This window comes from Oryx dammah, unplaced genomic scaffold (genome assembly GCF_014754425.2).
Source record: "Oryx dammah isolate SB20612 unplaced genomic scaffold, SCBI_Odam_1.1 HiC_scaffold_21, whole genome shotgun sequence".
NCBI classification, from domain to species: Eukaryota; Metazoa; Chordata; class Mammalia; order Artiodactyla; family Bovidae; genus Oryx; species Oryx dammah.
The window spans coordinates 34,971,705-34,995,929 of record NW_024070205.1 but is presented as its reverse complement, the minus strand read 5'-3'; the positions used below and the strand labels follow the sequence as shown (position 1 = coordinate 34,995,929).

The window sequence follows — 24,225 nt, the reverse complement described above, 5'->3', positions numbered from 1 at the left end:
AATACAGATGTCCAAGTCACCACAAATACAGAACTGAGAATACAGATATCCAAGTCACTGCATCTGCAGAACCGAGAATACAGATATCCAAGTCACCACATCTATAGAACTGAGAATACAGATTTCCAATAACCTTTGCTTACATTATGTTACACAAACTCAACTAAGGGTTATTAAGTTTTGCATTCTCTTAAAGAATTATAAGTGTTAGACTCATTCAGGTATAGGAAAAAAATGAATCTAATAATCTCCATGTTAACAACAACAAAAAAAAAAAAACAAAGTAAAGTCGCTCAGTCGTGTCCAACTCTTTGTGACCCCATGGACTGTAGCCTATCAGGCTCCTCCATCCATGGGATTTTCCAGGCAAGAGTGCTGGAGTGGACTGCCATTTCCTTCTCCAGGGGATCTTCCCAACCCAGGAATTGAACCTGGGTCTCCGGCATTGCAGGCAGACGCTTTACCGTCTGATCCACCAGGGAAGCCCCCCCCAAAAAACAAGGCCTGTGATAATTACACTTACTTCTGAATTCCCTTGCATGGAAGACAAGCAAAGCAGTCTTCCTTGAGACTGTGAAGACAACCATATAGATAGAAACTGTAGCTTCTGCAGGTACAAGGAGATTGCTACTCTAAGGAGAGCTGCCAGGCCCAGGTATCTGAACTTTGCACCTATAACTTGGGAAATGGTCCTCGTGTTACTGGCTTGGACTTATACAGTAATTACAAGAGTAAGACATACAGTAATTACAAGAGTAAGACTTTGGCCTGTGACCATCCAGCTATTAAAATTAAAGACAACCCTGAGATTACCCCCCAAACATTCTAGGCTGAAAATAATCACTTTAGGATATTGCTTCAGTCTCAACCCAAACTGCGTTGCACTGTAATGCACTGAAGTGAGGAAGAAAAGCAACAGCGCTGAAAGCCAGCAGAAGCCCACGGGGTTTCTGTCCATCAGACGTCCCATGATCGTTTATGGATAAATGAAGTAGGCCTGCTTCAGAAACTCATAGCAAACAATGGCTCCATGGGTAAAGCGTTAGGCAAAGCGGCTTCATTACATCTACTTGGTGATGCTCAGCCAGGGAAATGTGTCATGAGTCAGTGGATCTTGGCAGGTATATTCTTGCAATGCTGGACGTCAGAAATGTACAGGGCAGCCAGAGGCGGCTTTCTGCTTAGTTACCTGTGGTTCTGAGAGCTGCAATAGCTCGTGGGGGGGATTAGGAAAAGAGAGGTCTTGCCATTTTCCGGATACCTCATTAGGATTGCAAAATGAAAAAGACAGAGAGGCCCAATAAGAACAACACAGAGCATGTTGTCTGCAATGTAACACACACCACTGTGTTCCCAACAGATTCATTTCCTAAAAGAGGCAAGTAAGACAGAATTACTTTGGAGATTTTAATGAGATGCCACGTCCCACCTTCATCTCTCACTCCTCCCTGAGCCGACTGGGCCACTTGGAAATTCACCTAACGTCACGTTTAACTAGCAAAGTGAGACATCCGAGTTGCTGACAGACACTGTTATTTTCCTTAATTAAACAGCTCACTCGCAGGCATTGTTAGAGAGCTGCCCTTTGGACGAAAGTGGAGAGAACCACACACAAAGTCTGTGTGTGACCTGCAGAACTTGCTAGTGACCCACTGCAGATATTTGGCTCGACTGCTCTCAAGAATCTGCGCTGTCAATGCTACTTACCAAGATAACTAGCAGCATCTGGTTAAGTGTTTGGAAACCCAGCTGTCAAATAGAAAACCTGTTGTTTAAAAATTTGTGATCAGAAAGTGTTATTTCTTCTTCCTCCAATCAGGGCTCTTTTCCTTCCAGTTGCATGGTTTCACCCACCTTTACTGAACATGGGTAGCTAGGCCAGCAATTTATAAGAAATTGGTTATTTCAATACCAGGAGTCCTGCTGTTTACAATACCTGCAAGGACTATAACAGGTTATTAGGCTCTCTTGCAGAAATCTGATCTCATCAGGGAAAGAAGAAATTTGTCTAAGGCAATTTCTATTTTAGTCTCAATACCTTGAGAATAAACCTGTTAGGTAATTCAGCTGTTTTCTATTTTCTTTTTCATCTGAGGCATCCTGGTTTTCTGCTGTAACACTGAATAACACCCTGTTTGAGATACTCAAAATCCAACTGGAATGCAGAATTATTTTCAGCCTGTGCACTAAAAAATTTCTTCAAGCTTAGCAATCCTTCAGCCATTTACTGAAGTTGTATCACACCTCAATGAACTAAGAAAATAATAATTAAAACTGTTGACTCAAACATCTGTAATTAATGCTTTCTCGAATAGATAGTTATTGTATCCAAGACAAAACAAATTCCTCTGACGGCATTAGGATTTGGATGACTCCATTTTAAGTTACTGGATAAATTAGGGGTGAAGTCTGGAGGAAAGACTTAAGTGAAAATGAGCTAGATTCGGCGAAGACCATTTGGTGCTTTTTTTAGCTTTCCCCAAGACTGATAATTTGAATGGGTATTTTCTGATTGCTCAGCTGCTGGAATTAGCCTACTGGCTCCCAATTCTGATGGCTGACATCACTTCTGTTTATATATCTTTCTCCTTCATTAATTTAGGAGTTGGGGTCAAATTGCCTTTTATATATGCTATACTGTGAAATTTCATTCTTTCACTTTTCAAATTATTATCTCTGAATACGATTTTAAATGTCTTAACTATGGTGTACTGTATACATTACTAAGTATATTATCTTCTTTGACATAAATTCCAGGAATATAAATCCTCCTCAGAGTAAGCCCTGCCTCCCGAAGGACTTCAACCCAGGGACTCTTAGAGGGCCATCCTAACTTCTCCCGTGGACAGAGAGGACACGAGATCCTACTGGGAATTAGACAAGACACAGAGGAGCTGTTCCTCATTTCAAGTTGCTGTTTAGTTGCTCAGTCGTGTCTGACTCTTTTGTGACCCCATGGACTGTAGCCCACCAGGCTCCTCTGTCCCTGGGATTTCTCAGGCAAGAATACTAGAGTGGGTCACCATTTCCTTCTCCTGGGGATGTTCCTGACCCAGGGATTGAACCTGAGTCTCCTGCGTTGCAGGCAGGTTCTTTACCACTGAGTCACCTGGGAATTCATGTTAGAACGTTGCAGGCAGGTTCTTTACCACTGAGTCACCTGGGAATTCATGTTAGAAAAAAATAACCATGTTGGAGGGAACCTGAAAGCTTCTGAGTTCCTCTCTCTCCAGCCCCCTAAGACTGAAAGGGATGGGGGTGTTATGAAATTCCAAGTTTTCATGCATGAGGAGGAGTTTTAGGAACTCGCAGCAGAATGCAACAGGCGTTCAGGAAATGAAGGTGGGGACTCTGGTTGGCATGGAAAAGCACTTCTAGAAAATGTACTCTTAAAAAGGATCATTAACATACCAGACCCTAACAAGCTTCAAAAGTGCATAAGCAACCGCTTTTACTAAACTGTTGGGTCCTTGCAGCGAACTATATAAATTGCATAGAACATGCAAGATACTACCACTTATAATTAAATTGAATACTAGGGCATGCATCTGTTCTCTTGGGAGTTTTCTTTTTTTAATGGAAAGAGATATTATCCATGTACGCAGAGAGTGAGGGGGAATAGAAAAAGAGAGAAATGGAGATTTGTGTCCCATTTCTCTCTTGTATTTCAAACACAGAGGCATCTGCTCAAATCTCTGAGCTGGCTCCACCACATGGGACCTGAAATAATTCCAACTGTAAGCAACTGCCTAATTCTAGAGAGCTCTGACTAGTTAAATTTACAACGGCATGTAGCTGCTTTACATTTTTTAAAACAAATTTCTCCTTCAGTGTCAACTTTTTACAGGATAACTAATATATTAGTTATCCAGTTGTGTCCAACTCTTCGTGACCCCATGGACTATAGCCTGCCAGGTTCCTCTGTCCATGGGACTCTCCAGGCAAGAATACTGGAATGGGTCGCCATTCCCTTTTCTAGGGGATCTTCCTGATCCAGGGACTGAACCCAAGTCTCCTGCACTGGCAGGCAGATTCTTTACCACTGAGCCACCTGGGATCTTGACTTAGGAAGAACAATAAAAACTCAATTCTCTTGTCACCCTAGGTCAGCAAACTACAGCCTGTGGACCAAATCCAGCCCAATGCACATGTGTGTAAATACAGCTTTATTGGAATACAGCCATGACTATCCACTGATGGGACTGTCTGTGGCTGTTCTCACGCTTCCGTGGCAGAACTGGATACAGGGTCCTCTCCTTATCCGTGGTTTTGCTTTCCAAGGTTTTAGCTGCCCACAGGTCAACTGTGGTCTGAAAATATTAAATGGAAAATTCCAGAAATAACAATTCATGAGTTTTAAATTGTGTGCTGTCTGAGTAGCATGATAAAATCTCACACTGCCCCACCTGGTCCTGCCTGGGACGTCAATCACCCTTTTGTCCAGCACATCTGTGCTGTATATGTGAACTGCCTGTCAGTATAGGTGAAAACATAGTATATATACGTATGCATGTTTAGAGTCTGGTACTACCCATCCACTAGGCATCCACCGGGGTCGTGGCATGTGTCCCCCTTGGATAAGGGGAACTGCTATACTGCAACAGACATTTATTACCTGGTCTTTTAATTAAAAGACCTTTTAATGTTTGGATTGAAATATAATAAATAAATATTAGCATCAACAACACAAATGTGGTTATATGGGAAATAACATCTCCAGAGACATTAGAAGTTTGGGAATTTTTGAAGCATGATCTTTTCTCAGGAATCTTGTAAATGATTAAATAGAGTGCTAACGTAAGGTAAGAAGGGAGGATGTTGGATGTAGTTGAGTTGATAGAGGTAACTGCAATGTTTTATTTTATTTTTCTGCCATGTTAGATTTTTAAATGCATCTTAACACTATCTCTAGGACAAAAGTTGTCTAGTTAACCTAAATTCAAGTCTGATTTTCGTGAATTCAATTTCTGGCTTTTAAAAAACAGTTTTCTGCCTGCTACATCCTTTATTATAACCCAAGATGTGTTTGAGCAAACTCCAGGAGATAGTAAAGGACAGGGAAGCCTGGCATGCTGCAGTTCATGGGCTCACAAAGAGTTGGACATGATTTAGCAACTGAACAATAACAACAAAGACTTGTTATAGTCATGTCCGCATACTTACAAATCAGCATCATATTCTAAAAATCTCACAGACATTCACATGGTCCACTGAACCACCACTATCATTTTTTTCAAACACAAATTTTCTTGGAACACCCACTCGGGACCTTGATATAGAATGTACAGGTTTCAGACACTTCACACCACCCTGTCTTTCTTCAGCACTGTCATTAAATCTTGGAAGTCGGGTTCACTCACTTTTGGATAATGAATGTACTGGGCCGGTTCAGGAAGCGCAGCTCTGGGTACTGACTTGGCTCTGGGTACTACTGACTTACCTCCTAGCACTAGGGAAGGGGAGAGCTAGAAAATGAAACTATGTAACTCTAAATAAGAAATAGATCAGTTAAAAGAAAAACATCAGTATTGCCTAGCAAGCCTTCTTGCTTTGGAAATTTCGACACAGAAGTAGTTGAATTTCATGTAGCAGATTATCTTCATCACCAATTACCACTCGCTTAAGGTTTTCTTCTAGTGCAGCCTTGTTTAGATTTAAACTTGTCCCACCAGCCACCTTTTTCATACGGAAGGCTTCTCCCACCAAGTGCTAGCATGCCCTGTGGCGGCTTCAGGGCCTTTCAGCTGCTCATGCATTTTTGTATGTCTGTATGTGACTGTTATCCTGTTGTATAAAGTAGCAGTGTTAGTAGTCAGGGTTAGTTTTTAATCTTATTTCATTAGAAATGGATGTGAAACTTTACTGGCATACCTAGGCTGCAGCCCCATGCAAGCAAGCAAAAAGCAAAATATTGAAAATGGAAGGTAAAGATAAACTGGCTAGCAGGCAGCTACACTCACCCTTTTGTACAGCCTATGGTCCACCAGGGGGCTTTAGACAGTAAAACAACACCAAAGAGCTATTAGCATGTGAGGGTCACAACAGAAACCTTATAAATAGCTTTATTTCAACAACAACAACAGAAAGACTATAAAGTAGTTCCTTTTTTTTTTTTTTTCTGGAAAGAAAGAAAAGGAGAGTGGTGGTGGAAGATGTGAAATGAGCAGGTAGGAAAGTCACCAATTTATTTTTTGGTCTAAAAATGTTGAGGTCACATGACTTGGCAAAATCCTTAAGAAATGGGACACTTGCTGACTCCCAATGCCACTTCCTACCTACATTTTCTGAGAGGGCATCATAGGAGATTTCCTGTTTTAATGCTTCTAAGGGACAATACAGATGATGGTCTCTCTTGAGATAATATTCAATAACCTGGATGGAACAGCAACGAGGTGACACTTACTCTAGGGGAAGTGAGTTCAAACTTCCAGGATAGATTTTCGGGATTTCTTCAAGTTCCTTGATTGACTATAGGCATGGAAAGTGAATACTGACCATGCATAGTAGACAAAGGTTACTCCAATTTGCCTGCCTATTTTTTCCTAACATCTGGAATATCAAGGGGCAAGTAAAAAAAAAAAAAAAAGAGAGAGAGAGAGCCAAGAGACGTCATTGTTTAATCCCAAACAGTGAAGAGAACTTCAGACCCAGAATCTGATACTCTCTTCATAACAAATCTTCTTGTTAGCTTCATGAGGTTATTCCTGGTAAAAATGAAGGCTGAAGAAAGACAAAACCCTCAAGAAATGCTTCTCTACCAGTCTGAAAAAGGAGAACTCTTGAAAACACATGAGTGAAACCATTCCTTCACCCAGGCTCCTAAGTGAAGCAAACTTTTGGGCATTTATGTTCTTACCCTCTCAGTTCACCCAATGTAAACATAGTCAGTTGTGGCCAAAAAAAAAGAAGAAAATAGGATTGTATTGAACAGCTTTGCTCACATTCACCAAGGAGGCATTGGTTGTTCAGCAACTCAGCTGTGTCCTAGTCTTTGCAACCCCGTGTAGCCCACGAGGCTCCTCTGTCCAAGGGATTCTCCAGGCACGAATACTGGAGTGGGTAGCCACGTCCTCCTCCAGGGGATCTTCCCGACCCAGAGAGCGCACCCGCGTCCCCTGCATTGGCAGGAGGATGGTTTACCCACTGAGCCACGCGGGAAGCCCAAGAGGCATTACGCATGCATATTTTCAAACTTTGAGGATACAGAAGAACCAAGGAGAATTCAACTTGAGAACATACTTGTTTTATGTGGCTTAAGGAAGAGCAATGTTGAGGGGGTTTTTCTTCAAGATCAACTCTGCTGGGAGAGTGTTAACCACAGACTCAGTGGTACTGGGGAGAATCCTCCTGGGCTTTTTGTTTTGCGGGAGGAAGAGGAAGAAGGGAGAAGAGTGTGAACACGTATGGAAAAAGGCACAGGGAAGGCCTTGGTATTGTCACCAAAGAAAGAACAGCAATTCCTTGATTTGGCTGAAAGTCCTCTAAGGCAGGTATGACTGAATAATAAGGAAGAGACTGATTTTGGTAAGGCCTGGAGAATTCATTTCCTCATGTCCTGGTCCTGCCCCATATTTTGATATGCATTTTCTAACAAGACTTGCTATTTCAGAACATTGATATGGGAGCTCTCATCAGCTTAGCTAATCATGGGGAGAACCCCAATCCCCGCAGGTGGAGAGCAAATGCACTGCAGAGGAATATGGTAAAAGTGCCTCTGCTGCCCTGGCAGCAATTCTGGGTAAAGAGTACCGTATATATCCTAAAGAATGTTCCTTTTAATTATTACTGCACGTGTAGCTCTGTCCACTTTCCTTTCCGTGTTCATATAAACAAATTATTTTGTTAATTTAAGTAAAAGTGCACACAAGTAGCCAGTTAACCCCTAGTAAGTTTCAGAGTTAAAATATTGCCAAAGTTAGCAAGCAGACAATTTGAGGAGGAAAAACACTAAAGCGAAACCTCTGAGGAGTCACACTACACCCAGACAGCTTGGGCTCTGGGTACAATGAAATGGGAAGAAATTGGTCATTAAAGAGCTTGCTTTCAAGTCTGGGTCTGTGAACTGCATGGCTCCTGATGGACGGAAAAACAACAAAACCATGTGGAGAGTCGTCTGAACACAGCTCAGACGGCCAGTGTCACAAAAGTGAGGACAGAGCATTAACCCATGTAAAGAAAACAAACGCGCAGTTCACCAGCCCCCGAAATCTGAGTCAAGGACTCTGTCTTCACCAAGGCATCTCAAACTCGGGAAAACAGAGAGAAAGGTTTAGCTCCACAGGAAGATGCTGGAGTCATCAGAGCCCACTTCTAGTTGGAAATTCACCTCCCATCTCAAGGTGCCTGTCCTTTCCTGCCCAGTTTCCTTCCAACCACCTCTCCTGTTCCCCATCACAGAAGAATGGGAATTGATCGGTTGAGGGAGGGTGTTATCCCTGAAACCACCAGCAGAGGGCACAAGTTATTCAGTGGAAACTACATCAGAAAACTTGGTACTCGTGGTTTCACATCCTTTCCTTCAGAAGAGAAACTCTTTCTGTTTGGACACACATTAGCACAGTAAGCGTTCAGAGTGAAGACCACACTGCTGAAGAAAAATCTGGAACGAAAAGCTACTCAGCTAAGTTCTCCTCGAACCAAAACAGAAAAACACTGGCACGATCCCCGTGATTCAATATACACACAGCATCGTCTGGAACAGAGAGCAGGGTTCTCACAACTCTGTTCCTAAAGAGTTCCGTCATCCTGATGTCACTTTAGTCTGATTATTTGTGGGGCGAAGGGGTGGTTAGCTTCACCTAGGACTTTATGAGTGGTTAAGGCAATGCGGGTGGTTTCATTCTAGATGAGGAAAATGTCAAAATGAGGGTGAATGTACCTGTGGCGACAACGGCGTAGAAACCTCATTATTTTTCGAGCAGCCTGGTCCTGCTTTTTGGTTAGCAAACTGCTCCTGAAAAAGCCAGAATACGAATCACGGTCACGAAAACAGTGCAGTGACGTTTCGTGTGTGCAAGCTGAAAGCAAGTCAGTGGTTCAAGAGAACTTTTAACCCAACAGTTCATGGAGCAAATCCAACAGCACAAGCCTATCTCGTGGATCTGAGTCTGGGCATCACTGGGAGAGATGGAAGGAGGGAGGTGTAAACGCTCTCACCACTGAAAGGGAGACAACGGAAGGACTGAAAATAAGATGTCCTCTCACTACTCCTCAAGTCTTTGTAAGCTCGATTTGTTGAAAACGGGATGAGATAGACACTCATTCGCCTGTGTTTAGGCTTTCTCAGTTTAGACATTCATTCTCTCTTTGGGCTATTATTTTAAGACTTTTTTTTTTGATGTGGACCATTTTAAAACTCTTTATTGAATTTGTTCAATAAAGAACCAAAGAGTTGACTCATTGGAAAAGATGCTGGTGCTGGGAAAGACTGATGGCAAAAGCAGAAAGGGGCAGCAGAGGATGAGACAGACAGCATCACCAACTCAATGGACATGAACCTGAGCAAACTCTGAGAGATAGTGAAAGACAGAGGAGCCGGGTGGGCTGCAGTCCATGGGGTCGCAAAGAGTAGGACACAACTTAGCAACTGAACAACAACAAATTGAATTGGTTACCCCTATTGCTTCTATATTATGGCTTTTTTTTTGGCTGCAAGGCATATGGGATCTTAGCTCCCTCACCAGGGAATCGAACCCGCACTCCCTGCATTGGAAGGTGAAGTTTTAACTACTGGACCACCAGGAAGTCCCTGGGCTATTGTTTTCTAAACTTTTGTCATTGTATTTTCCAGGGCTAAAACTCTTTATGACTCTCTGCAAAATGGAATAGCTCAGCCCTGCTGACTTTTCCAAGGTCTTGGGGGTAGACACACTACAATTTAGACGATGATCCCACATGTGCACCCGCTCACTGAGTGCTCAGTTGCGTCCAGCTCTTTGCGACCCCTGGACTGCAGCCCACCAGGCTCCTCTGTCCATGGGATTCTCCAGGCAAGAATACTGGAGAGGGTTGTCATTTCCTCCTCCAGGAGATCTTTCTGACCCAGGGATGGAACCCACATCTCTTTTGTCCCCTGCACTGGCAGGTAGGTTCTTTACCACTGCACCACCTGCGCAGCCCCAGTTGACTGTATTAGGGTGACACCTTTCTGAGTAGGAACTGTGGTCCTTCCAGGTTCTGATACAAGTTGAAACTGGGTAGGGCATCAGAATGATTGGATGGGGAGTGGAGAGAGACAGAAGGAGCTAAATGGACCAAAATGGGCAAAGGGCACATGTGTAACTACGGTAACACAGCGTCTAGACTGCTCTGGGAGGAAATCACTGCAGGATGCTTCGCTCCCTATACAGACAGACCCGCACGTCTGCAAGGGGCTGCTCTTACGCCCAAGTCGGGGTTCTCCTGGCTGCCAGGAGATCTCCACCCACCTGAGCTTCTGCTGTACGATGACTGCTGTCCGGCGTGCCTGCCGTCTCTTGCCACACTTCTTATAACTCCGGTAGAACTTCTGGATCAGCACAGCGGCGCGCCGGCTCTGCTGGAATTTTTTTTGTTCGTAGTAACTCCGGAATTTGCTCTGGATCAAGATGGCAGCCTGGGTCATCTTTTTGTAAAGTGCATACTGTGAGGGCACAAGGAGAAGCACAGCAGTAACAAGGGGAGCCGCGCAGGCGGGGTGTCCTCCGAGCCGGCCGGGTGAGGACGGCAAGAAGGAAAACTACGTGTCTCTTTTCTTTTCGTGTTCTGGTCTGGCTTTCATCAGAAAATAGGCAGATGAAGCTTCTTTCCACCTACCTTCCCAAAATGCAAAATGTTAACTTTAAGAGTCGCCTCCAGACAACGCACTACTGCTTTAAATGTGTTTTCCCTCACCTCAAATATCAAAACCATTTACCCTTCTTGGAAAAAAGTTTTAACAGCAATAAATTGAGACACTTGAGTTGAAAAAACATATTTAGGAAGTAAAATTTTATGATTTTCTTTTGTTTGTTGTTTTGGCCAAACTGCTTGGCAGGTGGGATCTTAGTTCCCGACCAGGGATTGAACCCATGCCCGTGCACTAGCTGTGTGGAGTCTTAACCTCTGGACCACCAGGGAAGTTCCAGGAAGTAAAACTTCACATGTTGAAGATGAATATTTCCTATCCAATTTGGAAACATTTTGAATTAATCCTTTTTGGATGCTTCCCAATTCCTGCCAAACACAAATCCACTTAGCAGGCAGCATCTAACTTCTAACTAGCAGTTCCACACGACATATTTCTGAGTTACAAGGTCCCAAATACAAGGCTTATCATGAAACGCTGACACCTTTAAGCCACTTTAACCTGCAAAAGATTAACGCTTGTCAGACCAACACAGGGGTGAAGCCATGAAATCTGGAAGGTGGCCCCAGAGCTGGGGACCACTTGGGAGTCAGTCCCTGTGCCCTCCGGCCAGCCTGCCACAGAGGTGGAAAGTGAGGCACGAAGGCACGCCCGGGGAGGATGAGTCCTCTTCCCTGCCAGGCACGAAAAATGCAGAGCTCTGCAGATGTCAGCAAAGGCTCTGTCCAGATTGCTAACCACTTAGACTATGACTCTAGGGACCAGAAGTCACAGGTGAGGGCTTTGCTCACAAGAAGCCAACTTACCATGAGAGGGCCAAGTGCTCCTCAGAACATCCCTGTGCCTAAGTCTCTCTCTGCATGTACGAGGTAGAGTGAGGGGCAAAAACTGACTTCTCAAAAGGTTCCAGACACAGGGCCCTGCTGCAAGAACCCTCTTGAGTCTTATCTGACCTGCTTGACATTTTCGTTTGGCCCAAAGTCTTTCAAGACAAGGGCTGCATCCCACAGTGTCTCCACGACCTTGGCCTGCATGCTCTGCATGGTCAGAACCTTGCAGACACAGCGCAGCACAATGGGAAAGAGGCAAATCTCCTCAGTGGCTCACTGGGTTCCCGGTATTTATCTTGGATGGATTGTTTAGATGGACACTGGCCAGGAAAATGTCCAAAGACTGCCTGCTGAAACCCACTCCAACGGCATAACCACGTGGCCCCCAGAGGATAGATGTGCTGTGGTGAGGTGGCCGGGTGAGGCGGGGGTATGCCTACTGAATGAGCGTGCCATCCTAATGGCCCCTTCTTGTAGCTGGTGATGGGTGTGAGGTTTGTGACTCTGGTGGAATGGTTTGTGAGAGGACTTGGGTGTGTCATTACCTTCAAGGCTATCCATGTCAGCTTGGGGGAGAAACAGAAAATACAAGATTAATGTTAGATTGCTGAATAGAAGGAAATGAAAAACCAGAATCAGAACCAATGAAATGCCCAACCAAAGAAAGAAAGAAAGGAAAAAAGGCAATCTGACTATATTCATGCCTTTCATCTTCCAAAATACTTGTCTTATATTTGCCAGTACTTTTTTTTAAATGCCTTCCATCTTTTTGGTTATAGCCAACAGTTCTTTGGGAAGGGATTAAAAAACAAAAACCAAACAACTAACAAACTCACATTTTGGAATAAACTCCTGCTGTAATCAAAGACTAGAAACTCTGATTCTGAGTATTGCTTTTGCTAACAAGAAGTCCTCTCGCCAAACAGAAGCCAGGATGATTCCCAACAGGGACTGTGGTGTCAGCGTTTACACAATAAACCTTCATTTTCTGGGATCATGAACTCAACTGGCTATAAGCTGAAGACACTCGCCCCTCTCCCCTCAGAAGTAAGGCTTAATCCTAGAGAAACTTGAGAAAGTGGCAATCCACATGAGACATCAAGCAAATCTTAGAAATAATAAAGAGAACAGAATCCTGATTTTCTGTGTGGCTGGTATCTATCTCAGCATTTATTATTCCTTAGTCTAAAAGCACAACCTAAAAATTGGTTCTACTAATAGGACTGAACTTTACCATATAAACCAGTCAAAATGCAATTCGGCACTTTTTAATATCACTACCTAGGTGGTTAGAAAGGTCTAATGTTTACTTAATCTCTCTGAGTCTCAGCTTCTTCACCTGCCAAATGGAATTAAAAGTGTTTACTTCAGATATTTTTGTAAGGAGAAAATGAAATGATGAGTCTGAAAGATCTAAGGTTTACTAGGTGTTCTCGGAACAATTCCCTTCCTGTCTGATGAGAGCTCCATGACCCTGCAGGTCATTTCACAAGCAGTAATACTGAACGAAAGAGTAATTCAGGTGCTCTTCTTACAACGCTTAACTAAGGAATGCTCAGTGTAAGATACTCTGGGCTTCTTCCCATTTTCAAAGATTTTTTTACAATTCTCCATTTTACACTGGGTAAGAAGCAGCCAAAAAGGAAAATTGGCTGAAGGTTATGTGATGTGTATGATTCAAGGTCAATGATAACAACCAGTATTTACCTTCCCCCATCACCATACCAAACCTCCTCAACCTCTTTAATTACTAATGAGCTTATAGGCAACATGACTCACATAGAGCCTCACTTCAGACCCAAATAGCTTCCTCTGTATCAGACCAATGTTGCAGGAAATGATACCACTAAGAGGTCAACAGTCCGAACAAAAATTATTTTGTGGCAATAGTTGCAGATGGTTTTTTGTTTGTTTTTCCTTTTTCTTTCCTCTTTCAGAACATTTTCCTCTGGTCTTTAACCAAGGTGATTAGAAGCCAGTCTTTGGGTCAGGCATCGGATGATATGCTCTCTGCCAAACATCACACGGGACTCCCCATGCCGGTTTGGATGCTGTGTGGGTAAGACGCATTCACAAGCTGGCTCACCTGTTTATATTTTCTGTAACAACGCTGAATGACAGCTGCCGCCACTTCCTGCTGCTCCCGTAAGGGTCGGCCCTTCAGGGGAAAGCGAGGCAAGAAAAGAAAAAATGATACAGTATAAGAAATGCAGCTTTCCCAAGACTTCAATGGAATGACCACTAGTTTCATTGACTTTCTCAGAACTGAGACCCGAGGTTTACCAAATACGACACGTTAATATCAGGATAAATTAGGAAAAATGAATTTACAGAATACCTCTCTGGCTATTCTGGCTTTTAAACAGAACTACCATATTTGGATGTCAGCAGGCCTAAACAACAGTCAAAGGATTTAAAGAACTAGGTATTGTGCTATTTGTCCTTATAAGTTGCTGCTCTGCTCTGTCCTTCCTAAGATAACACCAAGTCCTCTACTTCTGGGTCAAAGATTGATGACTTATAACATCTGTATGCAGGTCAGGAAGCAACAGTTAGAACTGGACATGGAACAACAGACTGGTTCCAAACAGGAAAAGGAGTACGTCAAGGCTATATATTGTCACCCTGCTTATTTAACTTCTATGCAGAGTACATCGTGAGAAACGCTAGACTGGAAGAAACACAAGCTGGAATCAAGATTGCCGGGAGAAATATCAATAACCTCAGATATGCAGATGACACCACCCTTAAGGCAGAAAGTGAAGAAGAACTAAAAAGCCTCTTGATGAAAGTGAAAGAGGAGAGTGAAAAAGTTGGCTTAAAGCTCAACATTCAGAAAACAAAGATCATGGCATCCGGTCCCATCACTTCATGGGAAATAGATGGGGTAACAGTGGAAACAGTGTCAGACTTTATTTTGGGGGGCTCCAAAATCACTGCAGATGGTGACTGCAGCCATGAAATTAAAAGACAATTACTCCTTGGAAGGAAAGCTATGATCAACCTAGATAGCATATTCAAAAGCAGAGACATTACTTTGGCGACTAAGGTCCGTCTAGTCAAGGCTATGGTTTTTCCAGTAGTCATGTATGGATGTGAGAGCTGGACTGTGAAGAAGGCTGAGCGCCAAAGAATTGATGCTTTTGAACTGTGGTGTTGGAGAAGACTCTTGAGAGTCCCTTGGACTGCAAGGATATCCAACCAGTCCATTCTGAAGGAGATCAGCCCTGGGATTTCTTTGGAAGGAATGATGCTAAAGCTGAAACTCCAGTACTGTGCCACCTCATGGGAAGAGTTGACTCATTGGAAAAGACTCTGATGCTGGGAGGGATTGGGGGCAGGAGGACAAGGGGTCGACAGAGGATGAGATGGCTGGATGGCATCACTGACTCGATGGATGTGAATCTGAGTGAACTCCAGGAGTTGGTGATGGACAGGGAGGCCTGGCGTGCTGCGATTCATAGGGTCACAAAGAGTCGGACACGGCTGAGCGACTGAACTGAACTGAACACCTCCCTGTTGTTGCTTAGTCGCTAAGACACGTTCGACTTTGCGACATGATGGATTACAGCATGCTAAGCTTCCCTGTCCTTCACTATCTCTTAGATTTTGCTCAGACTCATGTCCAGGGAGGTCAAAGACTCCTCTGAGAAATGGTGGAAGTCTCTGGACCTTGCCCACCAAAAACACACATACAGACACTTCACCATAAAATTTTAGGAGTTCATGGGCAGCCAACAATCAGTCTCCAGGCCTCCAGCCAGAAACCCCCGCTCCAGGTCATATGTTCCTTGTGGCAGAGATGTCAACTTTGTATTAACTAAATAATGAATATCTATTACTACCCTGACAGTAAGTTCAGAGGGTAATAACCATCGCATTACTGATCAGTTTTATTCCACTGAAGTTTCTGACTATTCTTAATAATCTTATGTGACCTAATTATAGAATCTTTATTTCAAATTATAAACTCAGAGAAAAAAAGAAACGGCATACATTTCAGTTTGAATGATTCTGACTTTTCCCTGATCACAAAAGGACTCTGTTGTCTGCTCTTGTTTTATTTTAAAGAAGTTCTTTATTTTTGGCTGCAAAGCATGAGATCTTAGTTCCCTGACCAGGAATTGAACCCTCACCCCCCTGCAGTGGTAGGGCAGAGTCTTAACCACTGGATCACCAGGGAAGTCCCCAGGACTCTTGTTGTCTTTTACCTTGTATTTCCGGAAAGCTGTCTGGACAAGCCTGGCCGCTTCATAGAGTTCTCTCTGTTCGTGATCAGATAGGGTCAGCTGTGCAAATTCATTCTCCACCTTCTCACTGGTGGAGGCACTCAGGAACTCAGACCAGTCTGCTGCAGAGGGAAGGCTGGGCTTCTCAAAAGTTATTTCACTGACTGGTGAGCCTACAGGGCTCAGGCTGGTATTAGAAGAAGGGGTGAGAGGCTCATTATACGCACTTCTGAAACAAAAGAAGACATGAGGGAGAGAGGCTGGTGATTGGTCTGCAGGATTCATCACACATTGGTCAAAAAGACAAGATGGTACCCACAGTGGACCATGAAGGATACTCCTCTACTCAGTCCAGAGAGATGCTAAGGAGACTCCGGGTGTCCTTCAATTAGTTAACTCCATGCTGAACACCTGTTATGAGTTCAGTACTGGGCTAAGTACTAAACCCAGTAAGTCCACTGTCCAACTATGAAGCTTCAGCTGAACTGGCGAGAACATGCTATGACACATTATCTCCTACACTCTGCTGTGGGAAGAAAGCTCATGGCAGAGGCGAGGAAGAAAGAGGTCCTTGAGAGAGGCAGTGGAATCCATCCTAATGCTCCCTTCCTTCCTTGATAAGGGCATCCACTACCCAGATCTCCTCAGATCCAGTGGGTCTCCTGAGCCCCCAGCTAAATCCAGGAATTCGCTCTGGGGAGAGGCCCGTGGACTTTACTGACCTGATCTGGGCAGCATTTGGCAGGTGGTCTACGTCAGCCAGGTAACCGGCCAGCCAGCTCATGGTACTGCTAATGGTGGCCGCGTCTATCCTTTCCAACGCCGGGGACTCCATGGGCACAAAGTTCTCCTGCTTGATCCGCTCAGGTGTGGCTTCAATGATGTGCTCTGCCAAGGTCATCATGTTCACCTGGAACCCGGAGGCCACAGAGCACCTAGGTTAGGATGCGGCCCTAGGAGTCAGCCAGGCCCGCCTCCCGCCCGCTACCTGGGAAAGGGAGAAACGAAGCAGGGTGGCCTGACATGACAGTCCAGTGCCCTCTGATATTATCTGAAGGTTTTACATGATTTGCTCACATATGCTGAGATGCCAGATCTGAAGAGCTCCAAAAATCAGCTTGGTCCAAAACCTTAAGTCTTTGAGAATATCTGGCTTATGCCTACTTTCTACTCTCAGCTAGGATCAACTGATTAAGGATACTAAGGCCTGGGCAGTTCTAGAGGACATGGTCATGTAATTATAGTGATATTGCTGGTTACCTGACCACTTGTTCTTGTTTAGCTGCTAAATCGTGTCTGACTCTTTGTGACCCCCATGGACTGCAGCCCTCCAGGCTTCTCTGTCCATGGGACTTCCCAGGCAAGAATACTGGAGTGTGTTCCCACCTGACCACTATGCCCCCATCCCCACTTTGTCCTGCCCAGAGAACCCTAGTTTTGTAGAGAGCAGCAAAGAGCCAAAGCCCAGGGGACAGCTGGTGACTAAGACAAGCCACCTGGTCTGATCTTCCTCTCAGTTTCCCACCTTCCTGCACCAAGGCGAGGATCTGTGACCAGCTTCTGGACAAGGAGACTATACACAAATCTGCTGGGAGAGATGTGGGCAGAGCTTCTGCTTTTCCTGGTGAAAGGTGCCGATGCACCCGGCCCCGCCCCTCTTCTCCTGCTCTGACCACAGCCAAGCTCGAGAAGCCACATTATGATCATAAAGCAACAGGAGTGAAGAGAAAAGCCAAAAGAATAGAAAAAAAAAAAAATCCAGGTCTCTGATGGCATTACTGAGTCACCAAACCTCTGGACTTGTACAAGAAAAAGAAATCATGTTCTTATGAAACCACTGGAGTCAGGGTTGCTGATACGAGCATCCCCAAATAAATTCCTAACAGATACATTTAGGAATCCTCACAACGAGTCTGGAGTAGATCTATTCAATTAGAATCAGAGATATGAGCTTGGTTTTAAAAGTTTTCTTGCACATCTCTTGAAAATAGAAGTTTAAATACAGCAGTTTATAAGTGAACTGAAAATGTTCAGAAAGGATCTATACAAAAATGATTAAATGCTTATCTTACAACATGCGTGAACCTCACGAATATTATGCTGACTGAAAGAAGCCAGGCACAGAATGTGACAGTTTATGATTCTATTTATATAACATTTCTAGAAGCAAAATTCTAGGGAAGAGAAATCAGATCCTTAGGACTGGAATGGGAACAGAGGTTGATTGCAAAGGGGTACAGGGAACTTCTGTGGGGGGAAGGAAGTGTCCTAAATGGAACTTTTGTGATGATTGTGAATTTTGTACAAACTCACAAACGTTTATTACGTTGAACACTTAAAATGAATGAATTTATGGTATGTTAAGTTATACCCCAATAAAACTGTTAAAAAATACTTATCTTGGGTAATTTTCGATATTGTCAACAAAGAATTGTAACAGGAATACAAATGAAAACGTTTAGGGAAGAAATATCACAGCTTTTCTTCTCCTTCTATATTGACAGTCTTGATTGGTGACTCAAACAGGAGGAAGCAAGTCCTACCTTGATTCTTTTCCCACGAAACTATTAAAAAGTGGAATCTCTGGAGACCAAAGGTTATAACTATCTGTAATCACTCCTCTCCCAAATCCTCTGTTTTATAAGACTGTGTGAGTATAAGAACACGTTAACATTGTAAGTGCAATACTTTCAGATACCAAGCAGATGATTTCTTAATGGGACAGCTATAAAAGGCAATGGAATTTAAATGACTTTAGGGCTTTTTATTCAAATGACGTTGGGTTTTTATTAAAAATTCTCTTTGGGTTCTAACATATGAGCAGTTTTCACAAGTGTGCTTAGATATCTCAGAACAATGATATGTATATTTACCATGTTTTTATTCATACATCTACATAATTATATAATCATATATTAAGTATATATACTAAGTCAAACTTTCTAATTGTCTTGTCAATTTCTTTCTTTTTCTCTTCACATGTACCTCAGCTGACAACTTCTGAGACAGCTGCATTAGTGTCGTGCTATGATTGTGACTCTGGTACCACATTTCTTTGTATTTATTTGCTTTAATATTTAGAAACTACGTTGTTAGGTGCACGATGTTTCATTACGGTCATATCTTTTTGATAAACTGTATATATATAATATTTGCCTTAACTATACTTTTTGTCTTTTTTCTTTTCATACTCTTTTGTCTGTTATATCTTCATCTGTCAGTTCATTTTCATCCTTTCTGTTTCATTTTAATTCTGTCTTTTACAAGTAGTATATAATACACTTTGCTTCTTTTTATCCAATCTGAGAAACTTTTAATAGAATTAACAGTTTCCAAAGTGGGAATGACTCATGTTTGAAAATATTTCTATAATATTATGTTTCAGAGTATTATTTTTGTTGTTGCTTTTTTTTCTTATTGCCAATGCCTGAACTTTTCCCAACTGAGCCAAATTTTCTTTTCCTCCCTTTAAGTGACTTAGAAACCCTGAGCCTGTTCTGACACTATCTACTAACTTGATATTTCTAATAAGCATATTTCAGTCCCTGGTTTTCAGGCCCGGTTCAAAATGTTTGACTCCCAAGTGGCCCAAGTGAAGAAGACAGTCCACTAGTCTTATACATAAGCCCAGACTTTGAACCAGTCACTGGTGAGAAAATGACAAGACCTCTAGGAAACTGGCAGTCAAGATCAAGGAAGTGCGGGTGGACGGACCAGCCCCTGCAAGCTTACCTTCTCCACGCTCACCTGTATGTCATCCATGGGCTGTGAGCACTCCTCACTCTCGGTACCATCACGGTAGGACCCCAGCTCGCTGTTCACCACCTCTCTGTTAGCCATCATCAACACACTCATCGGTTCCCGTGGACGCACCTGTGAAGGTGCTGTGTCCTTGCCTACACTGGTCCCCTTCGGATTTCCAGTCACCTGTACTGTAGACACACCAATGTAAAGATCTTTGGGGTTCCACTTTACTACCGGCTGGGATGCAGAGGCGTGGAGGAATCCTGCAGTCTCTGGAGTGGGAGGGGAGATCTCCCGGCTGTAGTCCCTCAATCCTTCACTGGGGCTGATTGTCTCGGGGACAGGCTGCTTAGAACTAGGGCTCTGCTTCCTGATATTTGGCTGTTCCAGACTCAGTGCAGTGGACAGCAGCTTCTCCTGCCTTGCCTGGAAGTACTCGGGGTTCAATTTATGCTTTTTGGGAGCTGGATAATCTTTGTGGCTCTCACTGCTGTAGTAATTAGAGGGTTCAGACCGAGGTCTTCTCAGCTCTGAAAAGTACAGTAGAAAGGACAGTCAGGACAGGTGGTACAGTGAGGAATGCTAAAGAATTAACATGTTCTCTATGCCTGAGAGACACAGAGTGCAAAGCCAGAATTCAAGACACATCCCTAACGTTTACATATTCCCCAGCAGTATATACTGTATTCAAATAATCCTCCTCCAAAATTTGTAGTTCTTTCTCACATTAACATAGTTTTTTTTTTTTTCCCTCAGTTTTGGGGGTGGGATGGGCGAGCGGGGTTGGGGGAAGCACTAGGCATTCTAACAGCTAAAAGGAAAATTAGAAACACTAAAGAGAAAACCCCAAACCCTTAAACGTATGTGAACATCCTGTGGACTTTTCCAAGGGTAGTGGCATATGACAGCAAAAGGGGAATCTGCCAAGTGCTGAGATGTCACCATTTAGGATTCTCACCTGGGTTGGTACTTGCAATGACAGTGACTCCTTTGGGTATTTCTGGGGAGTTGATGGCCTCGCTGTGCCACTGGCTCACCCAGCTTTCTGTGCTGGGCTCGTCGCCTGCAGGACAGTGGATTCTGGGGTTCTGTCCTAGCTGAGCCTGCTCATCCCTCTGCAGGTGCTCCAGACACTCTGCTAACTTCACGTGACCTCGTGACCTGGCGATTCCCAAAGGCAGCCTTCCTAGAGAGTCTGGAATAGAGATGGCCCGACGGTCCCACTTGTACAGCACGACAGCTGCTTCCAAGTGCCCGAGAGCACACGCCCACATCTAAAAAAACAGAGAGACAGAGCGTGCTTCCTCAACATGAGTTAAAAAAAAAAAATCCTATTTGACTTCTGCCACTGCTGCCAATTGACAAATTGGTCCTTGGCAGCAATCTCAACGGTGCCATAAAACATTTCCGTTACAAAGCGGCTCCGATATATGTCATGTATCAACAAGGGTGAACACAAAGGGAGCCAGGCATATCCCTATGCCAGCCCAGAAGAACAGTTTGGGGAATAAATGAACCCATTTCTTACCAGAGGAGTACAGGAGAAGTGGTCCACGTTCAAGGGGTCGACCTCCAGTTCCAAGTCAATGCTGTCTGCATGCTTTGTGCTGAAACAGATAGCATCACAAATTACTGCACAGAGAATCAATGTTAAAAAATACCATAACATTATGAAACCTACAGAGATGAAACCAAAGTGGGCAGCCAACATTGCTGATGGGAAGAAACAAAGTCCTGGGTTTCCTAGGTGGTTTGGATGCTCTGTTTTGCCAGGAGCCAGGAGGAAATGAAAAGTCCAAAGTTTACTTTAGCATCTCGCTCAGTACTTCTTGGGCAGAAGTTCACAGAACTTTGTGGAACTGTCCTCAGAGAGACTCCTTTGCTGTGAGGATTCCATACTCCCTGAATGGCCAGATCTCCGTCCACTGGTGGACACACTAAGAGGGGTGCCTGCTGATGGGTGAGGAGGACACCGGCCTTACCGCCATTTGATGAGGGTCTGGATGAGGGTGGCATAACCCTGAGCAGCGGCCAGGTGGAGGAGGGTCATCCCACGGAAAGTCTTGGAGTGGATCAGATGCTTGGACTTTGCCCAGCAGGCTCGGCTCATCATCTTCTCACACACGACAACCACTCGGCTCTCAAAGCAGCTGCCCAGCGTCCCAGGGCCGGACGCGCACTGGAACGAGACAGCACGTGTTCCGATGACCGGAGGCCCAAAGGCCTACCACCATGTCAGCCTTCGGATGCCAGAGGAGGGGAACAAACTCTTTGTGATTAGCGATTGAAAACGGGAAGCGCAAAAGTGAAGATAAGGAAACATCATGAAAGGGAGACAGAATGTGCTGAGTCCAGCTTAGCAGCACACCCACAGCTGGGCACACAGGAATCTTCCACAACTCTAAGGGCATCAGAGTCTGTCTACTGCAGCTGACAGTCTGGTTGTGAACTCCGTGCTGATCCAGTTCAGGAAAAGCGTATACTATAAAACAACAAACAAAAATGTGGTCTAGCCTCCCAGGTGATGTAATTAAACACTGTAGACAGGAAGCCGGCAGAGGAAAGCAAAGCAGGTAACTTTCCTAATGCTTCTACGGAAGGGGTGTTGTGGGGGGCTGCTGCCCGGACCGCTCACTCCCCAGCTCCTTCTGGAAGAGAACTGTCACTTGGGGATTTTTCTCCCTAAATACAAACTTTAAAATACCCAATGATATATTTGCAACTGCATGGATGGACCTTACAGGCCTTCAGTGAAATAAGTCAGAGAGAAAGACAGGTACTGTATAATGTATGTCACTTAACATGTGGAATCTTAAACAAAAACCAAACACACACACAGAAAACCTTCTTGACTTCATGGATCCTGAGAACAGACTAACAGCTGTACGCAGAGGTGGAGAGTAGGAGGTGGGCAAAATGGTGAAGGAGTCAAAAGATGCAAGCTTTCAGTTACCAAATGAATAAGTCCCGGGGATGTCATGTACAGTATGGCAACTAAAGTTAATAACACTGAACTGCATATTTGAAAGTTGCTAACAGAGCATATCTTAAAGGTTCTCATCACAAGGAAAAAAAATTATAAGTGTGATGACAGAAGTTAACTAGGTTTATCGTGGTGATCATCTGGCAATGTACACAAATGCTTAATCATTCTGTCGGACACCTAAAACTAATACAATGTTATATGTCAACTACAGCTCGATTGAAAAAATAAATTTTAAAAATCCAGGAATAATCCAGTACTTTATAGAAAGCAAAAAGGAGGCTGGGGAAGCCATTAGAGACTTCCAAATTCAAGTGTTATTACAGTACTAACAACAACAGAGGCATATGGGAAAGAGAAATTCACTCATTTTAACCACCTGGCTTTCTCCCCTTTGTTGTAAGGAAGTTGTACAAGAAGAAAAATACAGTCAAACTTAGTAACCTCAACAGCTTATCTGAGTCTCTGTGATAGGTTTTTTTTTTTTCTTTGAAATTTTATTCAGAATCCCCAGCATCTAAACAAATGATATTTTACTAGCTTCAAATACCCTCTGTGTTTGTCTACAATACTTTCTTTTTAAAAAATTTTTATTGCGGTGTATATTTTATTGTTTTACAATGTGGCATTAGCTTCTGCTGTACTACAAAGTGAATCATCTGTATGTTTATATATATATATCCTCTCTGTGATAATTTTGTGTTTCATACCCTCTCTCTCAGACAAATGAGACTCTAGTCCAATTCTCATTTCTGGTGTTTTCTTAAGATTTTTTTTGATGTGGACTATTTAAGTCTTTATTGAATTTGTTTCAATATTGCTTCTGTTTTACTGTTTTGGTTTTTTGGCCGAGAGGCATGTGGGATCTTAGTTTCTTGACTAGGGATTGAACCTGCACCCCTAGCAGTGGAAGGTGAAGTCTTAACCCACCAGGGAGGTCCTGTCTCTGGTTATTATTTTAAGTTATTTTGTCCAGTAACTGTTGTTCCTCACTGTTTTTTTTTTTTTTTAAATCTGGAAAACAAACGCCTGTAAAAAAATTTTTAAACACCCAGAAAACAGCTATAATGTCACCCTCACCAGAAATGTCATGACATGTTATAGGAATGTAGTCAGGCAACCCTGACCTGCTGCAGAATGGCCTTGACTCGAAAGACCCAGGCAGGGCTGCTCTGTATACACCAAGCAGATGTATTCAGGACACAAAGAAGTCACCAGGTAAGGAACAAAAGGAATTTTTTTTTTGCATTAACAAGACCAGCTACATCTCTATCACATAAAGTAGACAGATATTCCTTGATGCCAACGTAAACTGATGAAAGAGTATTCAGCAGCAGTTAATATGGGATCAGATAACAGGCCAGGGCCAAACAGCTGAGCTATACAATGGACATTACACTCCAGCCCCTTTCTGTAGCCTTTGTCAGTGAAAGAAAAAGGGCTTTGTGGGACTCTCTTATTTTAGCCATGAGATACATAGTAACCAATGTTTACTACTTTTTATAAAACATTTGTATCAGGTGGACAAGAAGCCTTAATATTTCACTTTGTGCCAAGTCTTTCCTTGTCCATTGATTTCCAGACAGGTGAGAAATAAGAAAATTTTCCAAAAAA

At 43.4% G+C, this 24,225-nt stretch overlaps 1 protein-coding gene across 10 annotated transcripts in view; it reads right to left on the bottom strand.

Annotated features, from left to right (window-relative positions):
• The window catches only part of CAMTA1 (calmodulin binding transcription activator 1), an 89,276-nt gene that overhangs the window by 7,825 nt on the left and 57,226 nt on the right, over nucleotides 1–24,225 (bottom strand). For 2 of the 10 annotated variants that reach the window (XM_040263319.1, XM_040263311.1), the window contains exons 3-13: nucleotides 21,611–21,807; nucleotides 21,157–21,235; nucleotides 20,587–20,902; nucleotides 19,632–20,158; nucleotides 16,607–16,794; nucleotides 15,867–16,113; nucleotides 13,742–13,813; nucleotides 12,201–12,221; nucleotides 10,428–10,621; nucleotides 8,879–8,953; nucleotides 5,961–5,991 (exon numbers count right to left, since the gene is read on the bottom strand). In XM_040263319.1, the coding sequence (XP_040119253.1) occupies nucleotides 5,961–5,991; nucleotides 8,879–8,953; nucleotides 10,428–10,621; nucleotides 12,201–12,221; nucleotides 13,742–13,813; nucleotides 15,867–16,113; nucleotides 16,607–16,794; nucleotides 19,632–20,158; nucleotides 20,587–20,902; nucleotides 21,157–21,235; nucleotides 21,611–21,807 (1,947 nt within the window). The remainder of the gene's footprint in view (nucleotides 1–5,960; nucleotides 5,992–8,878; nucleotides 8,954–10,427; nucleotides 10,622–12,200; nucleotides 12,222–13,741; nucleotides 13,814–15,866; nucleotides 16,114–16,606; nucleotides 16,795–19,631; nucleotides 20,159–20,586; nucleotides 20,903–21,156; nucleotides 21,236–21,610; nucleotides 21,808–24,225) is intronic. The other 8 variants (XM_040263320.1, XM_040263314.1, XM_040263315.1 and 5 more) reach the window with 7 other exon arrangements.